Below are 12,536 nucleotides of genomic sequence, written 5' to 3'. Positions count from 1 at the left end.
GGAGGCAGTGGGGAAAAGTTCCCTGCCACAGCCTTTTCCTGAGGTGTGGGAAGGCTCCAGCAGTGGGCAGTTGGCAGAGCGTCTCCCAGCTGCATACCCTTTGCCTGAGTCTTTCCCTGCATCAGGAAAGGCTCCAGCAGCGGGGAGGCAGTCGCACACTACACTGCTCAAAATAGCAGTGTAGACAGGGAGGCACAGCTTGGGGGAGTAGAGAGCCATGTAGGGTATGTGCTTGCGTATGTACCCTTACCTGTCAGGCATGTATTTACTATCCTCAGCCTTGCCATGCCTACCTAGCTACATTCTTATATAGAACCGTGCTGGGCGGCCACATGGTTATAAATGAGAGCATTCAGTGTAAATATACACTGAGAATAGCTGCAGAATTAAGCAGACGTCATTCTTGCAATCTCCAATAATGGCAGGTTGAGAAGTACTTAAATTCTGAAAGACATCTTGTCATGAGAGGGATAGTAATGCTTCCCAATAAGAAATGTATGGAGAGTGATTAAAACAGCCCAAAATAGTTTCCATAATGGCACATGGGGCATGATCCATGTTTCACTGAAGTCAGTGCAAAATTTCCTTTAATTTTAATGGTGAATGACTGAAATCTCAAGGCCATCAGCCTTGCAGACTCCTTTCTGGAATCTGAAAGTCAAGCTGGGTTCTTTTTGGTGTCCTGTATCATGAGCTGTAAAGATTCTACAATTGCAATTTTGATAAGTTGTACGGATGATGAATAGACCAGAATCCAGCTAGCCAGGAGTAAAAGTAAAATAAGCATTTATAACTCTGAATAAACACAGGAAGCAGATCTGATGAGTAATATGGTGCCATTTATACAGTTACTGTTAAAAGCACACTTTAAAGCTGACTTACAAAAGTCATGTACCAAATTCCAGGCACTTCATGAACGTGCTGATAGTTGCCAGATTGAATGACGTTCAGCAAATTTGCATAAAAACATAATTATTTCTGGTTCTGTGATGTCCATCCTGCCTGTCTCCTGATCTGAGCTGATGCCCCAGCATGTATTGTGCTGTGATATAGTACTTATAAATCGGTATTGGAACTCAGGTTCACCCATACTGGGTCAGAAAAGTTCGATTTTTAATATGATATATTTTTTCCAAGCAATTACCCCTTCAAAATGAATAATATATAATGAAAGGACATGCAATATATTTAGGAAATATTTGTCTTATCTGCAGTGGGCCAATTTCAGTTCGCCTCTACAACAACTGTTACACCTAATAACATGCTGTGTTATCTTACTGGGTCAGGAGAGAGTCAGCCCAGGTGACAATGGAAGCTGTGGGACCAGAAAGAAGAGAAATAAAGATGGTTTTAAGTTATAATGTGCTAAATGGCCCTTTTACCTTAGCTACAGAGTGAATTTAAGTATGTGTTGGTGAAATAACTGGAATATGCTACTTGACTTTTTGTAGGTCACTTTTAACTGTGAATTTTGCTTTTTCCATCACAACATGGCACTTAGAAAAGAGAATTGTATTCTGCTTCATTCTTTTTAATGGCTGTGCTTATAATAGTCCGTTTTAATACACCAATTATTTTTAAACTTTTATTAATTTGTAGTTTAAACTATCATTACAGTTCACATTTTCAAGAGAGGGAAGAGAGTACAGGCATTTGGCATCCAAGTGGGTTAAGCAATATTCTAAACACAGGAAGCATGTAAATATGCTTCAAAAAGTCTAAAATGCATGATTGACAAATGAAAAAGTTGCTTTTTGAAACTGTGTCCTATTGTAAAAAATCCTATTCGGGGTTTCTTATGATATTTTATAGTGTATCAGTGCCTACTTTGAGCATTCTTTGATGTACAGATACATAACAGCTCCAAAGAGCAATTAGTTTAGTAAGTTAGGATTCTGTTTTCCAGACCTTATGCCTGAGTTTTCAGATGATACACCGTAGAATGTGCCATGCTGTTTAACAAAATCTGCTATATATGCATGCTAAATTACACACACACAATACTCTTCTGTTCTGTTTTGTTTGGTAAAAGTTCCAGGGAATACATTGATTTCTATCCAAATGGGTACTGATATAATATATTGAGATTTTTATTCCTGTTGCTCATGTTTCTAGTTATAAAATTTAAAAATCCTAAAGGAAAAATCTAAAATTATTTTATAAATAATACTGCTACATGAACTAAGGTTATATAATAAGGTAATTAAAAATCAAGACATCATCATGTTACCTGTAGAAGTCTAGAAGTTGTTTTCCAATTGCTCCATTTTGTTCACTTGATCAGCTGCATTTTGTTTTTCTCCTTTCTCTGAAGCATCATGTTTTTACAAGTATCAAAGACAGGTTACTGGGTTGGGGAAAAATACAATCCTAGCATCAGTGAGCTAATGTTTTATTTGTACTTTCTTTTAGTAGCATTAAGGAGGATAATCCAGACAATGAACAGGAGAAAAGGGATGAAAAAGGCACTTCAGAGAGAGAGAATCAGGAATTGGAAGTGGTAAGTACTAGCTCTTAATCTGATTTGTTACCCTGTTTCCATGTACTCTCAAGTTGATCTCCGTGTCAAGGGGAGGTGAGTAAATGTAGATTTTGTCCTAATTTTTCCTGCTGCTTACTTATAGGAAGAAAGTCAGGAAGTAAGTGAACATGAGGATGAGGAAGAAGACGAAGATGATGATGATGACATGGAAGTTGTTGAAAGCTCAGATGAATCTGATTCTGACTTAGATGAAAAAGGTGACATCACTTCATAATTTGTGCAGAATTTTTTTTTTAATCTGCTTTTGTCTGAGCACTCCACATTTGTGTGTAGGTGATACTGTTTCATTCTGGTCCTGCCATTTTCCTTCCATTTTTCTTCTCCATGATGAATGCCATTTGTAGTTCCTTTGCACTGGAAGGGAAGTATGCTCAGTATCTCTTGAGCCTATTATCACTGTTTTCTGTGAATTATCTATTATGGTGTGCCCTTCTGTGGGCTCCTAGAATGTTTCTTTACATTGCATCTAATCTTACTGCAAGAGTCCTGAATTGCCTTTCACAATTCACCCAGGTTTATTCTATAACCCAGTAGAAGGAATCTGACACTTAATTTATTTCTCTAAACCTTTTGTTTAGAAAACTATACTAAGTATACGATTTAAAAACTAGGTTAATTTCCTTAGTTCTGAAGAACGCCGAGGAGGAGGTGGTGACGTTCAGCACCTGTTAATTCAGCTACTTTCAGAGTTTGAAATGATGAAGCTCATGAGCCAACTTAGTTATGAAGAGACAGAGGCTTTACTATACAGAAATGGTACAAAAAGCTGGCACTTGGCACAAAAAGCTGGTGTAGATATTACACACCAATCAGGACTGCCCCCTTTATAAGCGTAGAGTCCAAGACTCAGCCCAGCCCAACAATTTGGCTCATGAGAAAACACCATGTATATGGATTCTTCTCTGCTTGACTGACTGTCAGATAAGAACTTTAAAGGGGCCGCAGAACTTGAGTGTCCTGGCTGACCGCTCCATTCTGGAGATCAACCAGAGAAACAAGGGCCCATTGGGCCAAAGATATTCCCCTTAAACCTCATAAACCTAACTGCAGTCAGGGTTAGGAGACTCCCTCCCTTTGATTGAGACAGCTCCTCACTTCTCTCTGGAGATAAGATATACCTTTTCAGCAGCTGGGTAAGAGGGTGAGTGAGAGGGACCTCCAAGATTCTCTGACTAGTCAAGACTTCCTCTCTATAATTTCCTGAGCTTGCTGTTGGAAGTTTCTCCAGATCTGGATCTGAAGAGACTCTAGCAGGCTGTGTGAGCTGAGCACAGAAGGGGACATGTCAGAGATGGAAGTTGAGGGTAAGGAGTTGTGAAACACAAATATCCAAAATCTTTATGTGCACAATCACATATGCAGCATAAAATTACACATAAACAAGCGTTAAACGCCAAATGAGCTGTGACTGCCCAGAATGTGTTCATTTGAGCATGACAGATTTTACACGTCAACTCAAAAGTATTACATGATCCACACATATTAGGCAGTATAGGGTTTTTTGAGAAATTTGACGTTTGTACAGCTCAGAGTGCGGATGTTTTTTGCCTGATTGCCCTCAGTGTTTGGTCGTTTATGCCAAATAATTTGGCTTTTCAAAATCCTTGGCTTTTGGAAAAAATGCTTCCATGCCATTATATTTTGATTATCTAAAGTTACAGGAAGCATCTATCTAGATGTTTATATAGCCCTCATTGCAATAGAATATGAGTGCCTCCATGTTTAGTATCTAATTTTTCGTTCTTTTCTTTTAGCAAATTTTCAGGCAGATTTAGCAAATATTACTTGTGAAATTGCCATAAAGCAAAAGCTGATAGACGAACTAGAGAACAGCCAACGAAGATTGCAGACTCTGAAAAAGCAATATGAAGAGAAGTTGATGATGCTACAACATAAGATTCGAGACACTCAACTTGAAAGAGATCAGGTTCTTCAAAACTTGGGTAAGATATATAACATTATTTAAATAAATTTTAGTGCAGTATCTTGAAGACAAATTAATTGTTACTTTCCCTGTATACATACAGGTTGGTACTGCATTAAAACTGAGAGGAGAAATGATTTGAAAATTAGATGCTAATTAGAGTAATAATTTTCTGATCTTTGTTCATTTTTCAGTTTTAGTAATACTAGGTTTGTTTGTTTTTTTAAAAGTTTTTATTGCTGGTTGGTATTAGGATAGATGAACATGTATGTTCAACTTCATGGGAGTTCTGACGTCTTTTCACATAGATTAGTACTTGAATTCAGATGAGGTTCTTTTTCCTTTTCCTTTTGGTCATCCTAAATAAGATAAGATAACCAAAACCACAGCAGAACGGCTCAGTGGTGCAATTAGTGCTCTATAGCCTTGTCACATTTGGGGTGCATTTCAGACCAATGAGAGGTTGTTGTGTCACTGCTTGTCCTGTAACCCTGAATGTCTCAAAATACCTTGCTACAGTAGCTCCCTCTATGGATGCTGCCATTAGCAGATAAGCAAATGTGAGCCTCTGTGTATTATGCAGCCTGGTTTTAGCAACTCTGACTCCAACAATCTGCTTGTTTCACCACAGCCACACTTTGGTCTCCACCAGCCTTGGTTTCTACTGGCCAAGTATCCCCAACATATCCCCACTCCTAAATTTCCTCCAAACTCTCTGCCCGGAAATGTTCAGCCCTCCACATGAACATTCAGAGAAGTGATAAGCTTTGTTGCTCCTTTAAAGAGGCAAAAGTACAGCAGCTTGTTGCTTTAACTGGTGTTAATAATCACTTCAAGTCAAACACCGCACTAGGTTTATTTAGAATAAAAGTAAAACAAATTTATTTTAAGGGAGTTCAAGTAGAAGGGGTAAAGTCAGAATGGTTACAAGCAAATAAAAAAAAGTAAAATACACTTTTGTAGTGGCCAAGACTTAACTCAACAAGCTACAGCCGTAGTTAAAGGTAGATTTTCTACCAATGGTTTTAGTATCTGATACATTATTCAAAGCTATAGAAGTCATTAATCCTGGGTAGAGACTTCATAGCAGTGTAGAAGATAGAAGCAAAATGGCAAATTAAATTGTCTAAGCTGATTGGAGGCTACTGCCAGTCAGTTTCTGACTGCAGAGGTAACTCAGTATTGACAAAATGAAGATAAGAATTCCCCTTTGTTGTTTAGGTTCCGTGGAGTCCTGCTCAGAAGAAAAAGCAAAAAAAATTAAGTCAGAATATGAGAAGAAGCTCCAAACCATGAATAAAGAATTGCAAAGACTTCAAACTGCTCAGAAAGAACATGCACGATTGCTTAAAAATCAATCTCAGTATGAAAAGCAGCTGAGAAAACTGCAACAGGATGTGACTGAGATGAAGAAAACTAAGGTTTTGGTTTTTTTTAAATGGAAATGTTGCTCAGTTAACGTTTGTTCAGTGGGAAACGGATTGAAAGCCATTTTCTTGCTATGACATTAAAAAGGAAAAATATATGTCTGGTAAATTACTGAAAGCACAAAATAGTAATAGGAGATTATAGTATGAAGAAAATGCTCTTTACATGATTGGTGGGAGAATAAAAACATTTTGATTTAAAGTAAATAGACTCTGTTAGGGTAGTTAAAAGATTGTTTCTATACAGGTTCGTCTGATGAAACAAATGAAAGAAGAACAAGAAAAAGCCAGGATGACAGAATCTAGAAGAAATAGAGAGATTGCGCAACTTAAAAAGGAGCAGCGGAAGCGAGAGGTGATTTACAGATGTGAATGTTCATGAAGTTTTCTGTACAATAGTAAACATTCTCATTGTGATATGGAGTGTGTTTCCTATAAACACAAATCCTCTCCTCCTCACAATTAAACAAGATTTTGTTTGACATCTGATGCATTTTAATTACATTGTGGAAATCCTGCCTCCAGGCTTCAAGTAGTAACTATTACTGGGGGGGAAAAATAAGCCTTATTGTAGATATATCCATACTATTTGCAAAATTTTGTTTGTCCATTCACCACACACAAGTTACCTTTTAGATGGGCAAGTAAAGTATCAAGGAGTGTTTTCACATTATAATCATCATATCAAAGAATGGACAAGAAAATTTTGCATCTGGGTTGACCCATTTTCACAACAGTTTTGCAAGCCTATATTAGCATATATTGGACTACTTTTTCAGTTACAGACTGCTAATGACAAATGATAGAGATAAAAATATTTAGCTTATTCATTGTTCTTGTTCACAGCATCAGCTCAAACTTCTGGAAGCTCAGAAAAGAAATCAAGAAGTTGTTCTACGCCGCAAAACAGAAGAGGTATTGTCTTACAGAACTGGTGTATCCTGTCGGATCATAGATATTTGCATCATTTGTGTCCATAAAGTTGAATTTATAATGCAGCCACAGATGGTAGTAATCTGTCTTGGTGTTGTGCTGTTTCAGGTTACAGCTCTTCGTCGACAAGCAAGGCCTATGTCTGATAAAGCAGCTGGGAGGGTGAGTCGGAAGTTGAGTTTGCCTGATCATCCTATTCAAGAACCAAGTTCTAGTGTGTCATCTGTAGACTATGATGGATCGAGATCAGCAGCACAGCAGAAGATGAGAATTCCTGTGGCCAGGGTCCAAGCATTATCAGTAACGGCAACAAATGGAACCAGGTAAAGACTCAACAAACTTATTTTTTGTAAATGAGAGCTAAAAATACCCCAATTTTATAATTTATAGCAGACATTCACATCTAGATAGATATTTAATGGCTTTTATTTTACAATCTGATATTACTTCGTATACCCATAAAAAGGTCCTATGCCCACTGACTTCAGCAGGAGCAGGATCGAGCCTGGCATGTTATATAGTGTAGAACAATACAAAATGACATTATAGGACAGGTCATACTTAAAAATCTAAATTTCTTAAAATTCTGGTGCCATACTCAGCAGAATGTCCTCAATGGTCCAACACCCACATTATTCTTAAGAACAAAGAAAATCTTAGGAAAACAAACATATACAACTAGATTTCTTGATGGTCTGGGTTTTCTCTGAGGCCAACTTGCTTATGTAATTGAAACTGGTCCTCAGATGATGGACGTTCTTTTTATAAATCATTGCTGGAATTTCCATGATGCCTCCTTTGGAATGCTATAGGACTTGACGAATGTTCTGAAGTGCTAAGGACTGTGAGGTACATCTGAGGAGGGCTGGTTACAAATAGGTGGATGTGAAGTCAGGGTCTGCAAAAGATTGTCATGTTGTCTTTAAACGTAATAATAATTTTTGCACTGATAATATGCAGTTTCAAAATCTAAACTCTGCCATGTAGTTACATTCAATAATGTGGCTGTATGAATTAACCATAGGAAGAAATATCAAAGGAAAGGAACAATTGGGAGAGTTTATTCCTCAAGGGCAGCAAGGATGAAGTGGCAATTACTTGAACGCAGAGTGACTGACATCATTATGCAGAGAATGACCATTTCCAATATGGAAACAGATATGAATAGACTACTTAAGGTGAGGTATTTACTATGTAATATTTTACATACTATTTTATTAAAACAGCAGAAAGTAGATACTTTCTTTTATCAATAAATTACTGTTCATATAGGACCTGCCAAGGTGATTCAAAGCCCACTGAGGTCAATGGAAAGGCTCCCTCTGACTTGAGTAAACTTTGGTCCAGGCCATAGGTAAAAGATGCTTAGCACCTTGTAGGCACAAGTGTATAAAGTGTTTTGTTGCCGGAAGTGTTTGAATCCCAGCATAGAGCCTGGAACCATCAAACTTTACTTGAAATAAGAAACAAAACAAATGTGCTACAAGTGTCAGGATCTAAAAACATCTTATGAATATGTCGTCAAATACATTCACATCCTCTGTTGTTCCTCTCCCACTGCAAAATGTGCATTGTGGTTACCAAATAACCAGAAAAGAACAAAAATAAATAAGAAAAATTATATTTGACTTAAGTATGCAAGCTTTCCTTTGCTTTTTATTTAAAATTCTCTCTTGGAAAATAGCAACGTGAAGAACTTACAAAAAGAAGAGAGAAGCTTTTGAAAAAAAGGGAGAAAATCATCATGGATGGTGGTGGAGAAGCAGACAAAAATATCCATAACATCAATGAGGAGATGGAGTCGCTAACTGCAAATATAGATTACATCAATGACAGTATTTCTGACTGCCAAGCAAACATTATGCAGATGGAGGAAGCAAAGGTAGTTCAAGTGCTAAGTTTCAGTAATGGTAAAATATACATCTGGGAAATTGCATTAACCTTGAAAGTGTCTTACTCTGTGATTAATTTTACCTTGGTATTTCATTCAATATGCAACCTACTTATGTTAAGTTAAAATATGTTGAGGGGAAAGCTGATGTAAGTGGTTTTTCTACAGTGGGTTTTTTGGATTTAACTCTTAGCTTTGAATATATAATGTAAACTAATATTGCATGGCCTTTAAATGTCAAAGCTGATACTTTCCTTTCTGCTTGCATTAAATACTATTGTTCTTGTGACAAAAGGTCACAAATTTGTATCCTCCTTCCACAGCTGGTTGTTGTAGTATAGTCTACTTCACGTTCAGAAGACACACTTATACATGAGTAGCTACCAGTAGTTCACTGTCAAATTGGGAGGGTGTATCTAGTGGGGTACCGGAGGGGTCAGTTCTGGGTCCAGTACTAGTCAATATTTTCATTAATAACTTGCATAATGGAGTGGAGAGTAGGCTTATAAAATTTGAAGATGTCACCAAGCTGGGAAGGGATGCAAGCAGTTAGGAGGACAGGATTAGATTTCAAAACAACCTTGACAAATTGGAGAATTGGTCTTAAGTCAAGATGAAATTCAATAAAGACAAGCACAAAGTACTTCACATAGGAAGGAAAAATCAAATGCACAACTATAAAATGGGAAATAACTGGCGATATGATAGTACTGCTGACAAGGTTCTGGGGGTTATAGTGAATCACAAATTGAATAGGAATCAACAATGCGAAAAAGGCTAATATAATTCTGGAGTGTATTAATAGGAATATTTATTTAAGGAGGTAATTGTCCTGCTCTTACTTGGCACTGGTGAGGACTCAGATGGAGTACTGTGTCCATTTCTGGGTGCCACACTTGAAGGATGGGAGGAATTTGAGACCATCTAGGAGAGGAACAAATTGATAAAAGGTTTAGAAAAGCTGACCTATGAGGCCCAGTTTTTTGTTTTGCTTTTTAAACTTTCAAGTTTAGTCTTGAGAAAAGAAAACTTAGGTGGGATCTGATAAATCTTCAAATATGTTAAGGGGTGTTATAAAGAGGATGTGATGAATTGTTCTGTGTCCACTAAAAGTAGGACAAAAGGTAATGGGCTTACTCTGCAGCAAGGGAGATTTATGTTCGATATTATAAAAAAAAATTCTAACTATGACTTTAATAGAAAAAAAAATTCTAACTATATAATGGAAATAGGCTTCCAAGGGAAGTTGTAGAATCTGCATCACTGGAAGTTTTAAAAACAGATTGGACAAACACCTGTCAGGGATGGTCTAAGTTTACTTGGTCCTGCCAAAGTGCAGGAGCTGGGCTTGATGATTTCTTGAGGTTCCTTCCAGCCTTACGTTTCTATGATTTTATAAATGCCTAAATTGGTTGTTCTGTTTTTGTATAACTATTACTTTTGTTCTTTTTGGAGTATATTATGTTAATAAACAGTGTAAAAATAAGATAAAGAAGATTAATTGTATTGTCAAGAATATATATTGTTCGCCTTGGATTGAAATGCCAAATATAATCTAATAGGCAGAGATGAAGTCATAGGAACTAGCTGTTATAATTATTGTGGAAATGAGACTATTACCAGGAGTAATGAAACCATCATACAGGTTGCCTTTTTAACTGAATTACATAGCAAAATGTTTTGAACCACCAGACAGAATTTTCTAGAATTTTGTGGTACAGACTGTATCATTTTATCTGTATCCTAGTTTACATTACTACATCAATAACTTACACTGTTCTCCTCATACCGGAATAACAGTTCCTTGAACTTTTTTGACCAGCTAGCCAGGATGATGCAGTGTCACATGACCCTGTGGTATTAATAAAAAAAGTTTTAACACAAAGAGGTTCCTAAGGGAGTCTATAATGTTTAAGGATGTAATTTTCCAGAATGCTTTAAGTAGTCAATGAGACATGTTCTCCTAAGCCTATCATTGTTTTTGAAAACCCTACCCTGAATATTTAGTGTTAATATAATTCATATCTTAAAATAGCAGTGCTTATGTAATATGAATAGAATGTAAATTTCCTGACTTTTTAACCGTTGTGCATGTAGGAAGAAGGAGAGACCTTGGATGTTACTGCAGTGATTAATGCTTGCACGCTAACAGAAGCTCGATATCTTCTTGATCACTTCCTCACAATGGGCATTAGTAAGGTAACGTAGGGAGTAAAATATACTGTGTTCTCTGCTGAAGTATTTTGAATTGTCACATACTTTACAGGTATTTGCATATTGGATATACAATGCTTTGACTAAAACATAAAAATAACATTTTCAGTATGAAGTGTGCAAAAAATACTGCCAAATTATGAAATTCTGCATATTCAGTTATGCTGCCATATCACAAATTGATTCTGGGGGAAAAACTATAGTTTATTCTCTGCCCACACAAAAAAATCAAGTGTTATCATTGATCACTGTTAAAGAAGTATGGGTTGGATGAATGGACTATAAAATGGATAGAGAACTGGCTAGAGCATAGGGCTCAATGAGTAGTGATAAATGGCTCCATGTCTAGCTGGCAGCCAGTCACAAGCGGAGTGCCCCAGGGGTAGATCCTGGAGCCAGTTTTGTTCAACATCTTTCTTAATGATCTGGAGGATGGGGTAGATTGCACTCTCAGCAAGTTTGCAGATGACACTAAGCTAGGAGGAGTGGTAGATACCCTGGAAGGTAGGGATAGGATACAGAAGGACCTAAACAAACTGGAGGATTGGGACAAAAGAAACCTGATGAGGTTCGACAAGTGCAGAGCCTGCACATAGGAAGGAAGAATCCCATGCACAGCTACAGACTGGGAACCGACGAGCTAGGCAGCAGCTCTGCAGAAAAGGACCTGGGGGTAACAGTGGATAAGAAGCTGGATATGAGTCAGCAGTGTGCCGTGTTTGCCAAGAAGGCTAATAGCATATTTGGGCTTCATTAGTAGGAGTATTGCCAGCAGATCGTGGGAAGTGATTATTCCCCTTTATTCGGCATTGGTGAGGCTGCATTTGGAGTATTATGTCCAGTTTTGGGCCCCCCCACTACAAAAAGGATGTGGACAAGTTGGAGAGAATCCAGCGGAGGGCGACAAAAATGATTAGGGGGCTGGAGCACAAGACTTATGAAGAGAGACTGAGGGAACTAGATTTGTTTAGTCTGCAGAAGAGAAGAATGATAGCAGCCTTTAACTACCTGAAAGGGGTTCCAGGGAGGATGGAGCTAGGCTGTTCTCAGTGGTAGTAGATGACAGAACAAGAAGTTACGGTCTCAAGTTGCAGTGAGGGAGGTCTAGGTTGAACATTAGGAAAAAGTTTTTCACTAGGAGGGTGGTGAAGCACTGGAATGGGTTACCTAGGGAGGTGGTGGAATCTCCATCTTTAGAGGTTTTTAAGCTGCTGCTTGAGAGAGCCCTGGCTGGGATGATTTAGCTGAGGTTAGTCCTGCTTTGAGCAGGGGGTTGGACTAGATGATCTACTGAGCTCCCTTCCAACTCCATGATTCTATCACTGCAAAGAAGTAAAACAGTTAGAAAACACACTACTAAGACCTATCTAGGCCATTTTTTCCCAAAATTAGGTGTCTAACATTAAGTTCCTAACTCCTTATTAAGATTCTTAAATAAGCATGCTGATTTTCAAAACTACTGAGCACCCAGCAGCTCTCAGTGCCTTCAGTGGATGGTGTGGGTGCTCAAAACTTCTGAAAATCAGAGCAGTTTTAAGGATCCTAACTGTAAGCAACGATTTCTTAAAACTAACCTAATCTTTTTTATAACAAAACTGGAGTTGT

The 12,536-nt window shown here is 37.7% G+C and overlaps 1 protein-coding gene across 9 annotated transcripts in view; it reads left to right on the top strand.

The window, feature by feature from the left end:
- KIF21A (kinesin family member 21A) overlaps nucleotides 1-12,536 on the top strand; it is a 131,192-nt gene that overhangs the window by 77,886 nt on the left and 40,770 nt on the right. For 5 of the 9 annotated variants that reach the window (XM_067564420.1, XM_067564426.1, XM_067564424.1 and 2 more), the window contains exons 12-21: nucleotides 2,413-2,500; nucleotides 2,625-2,739; nucleotides 4,297-4,485; nucleotides 5,688-5,887; nucleotides 6,141-6,248; nucleotides 6,740-6,808; nucleotides 6,935-7,149; nucleotides 7,851-8,004; nucleotides 8,511-8,708; nucleotides 10,815-10,916. In XM_067564420.1, coding sequence (XP_067420521.1) covers nucleotides 2,413-2,500; nucleotides 2,625-2,739; nucleotides 4,297-4,485; nucleotides 5,688-5,887; nucleotides 6,141-6,248; nucleotides 6,740-6,808; nucleotides 6,935-7,149; nucleotides 7,851-8,004; nucleotides 8,511-8,708; nucleotides 10,815-10,916 — 1,438 coding nt within the window. The remainder of the gene's footprint in view (nucleotides 1-2,412; nucleotides 2,501-2,624; nucleotides 2,740-4,296; nucleotides 4,486-5,687; nucleotides 5,888-6,140; nucleotides 6,249-6,739; nucleotides 6,809-6,934; nucleotides 7,150-7,850; nucleotides 8,005-8,510; nucleotides 8,709-10,814; nucleotides 10,917-12,536) is intronic. The other 4 variants (XM_067564423.1, XM_067564421.1, XM_067564427.1 and 1 more) reach the window with 1 other exon arrangement.

This window comes from Emydura macquarii, unplaced genomic scaffold (genome assembly GCF_026122565.2).
Source record: "Emydura macquarii macquarii isolate MOO-44397 ecotype Brisbane River unplaced genomic scaffold, CSIRO-AGI_Emac_v2 contig_2636, whole genome shotgun sequence".
NCBI lineage: Eukaryota > Metazoa > Chordata > Testudines > Chelidae > Emydura > Emydura macquarii.
The sequence above is the reverse complement of the archived record's forward strand: the minus strand, read 5'-3'. Positions and strand labels throughout refer to the sequence as shown.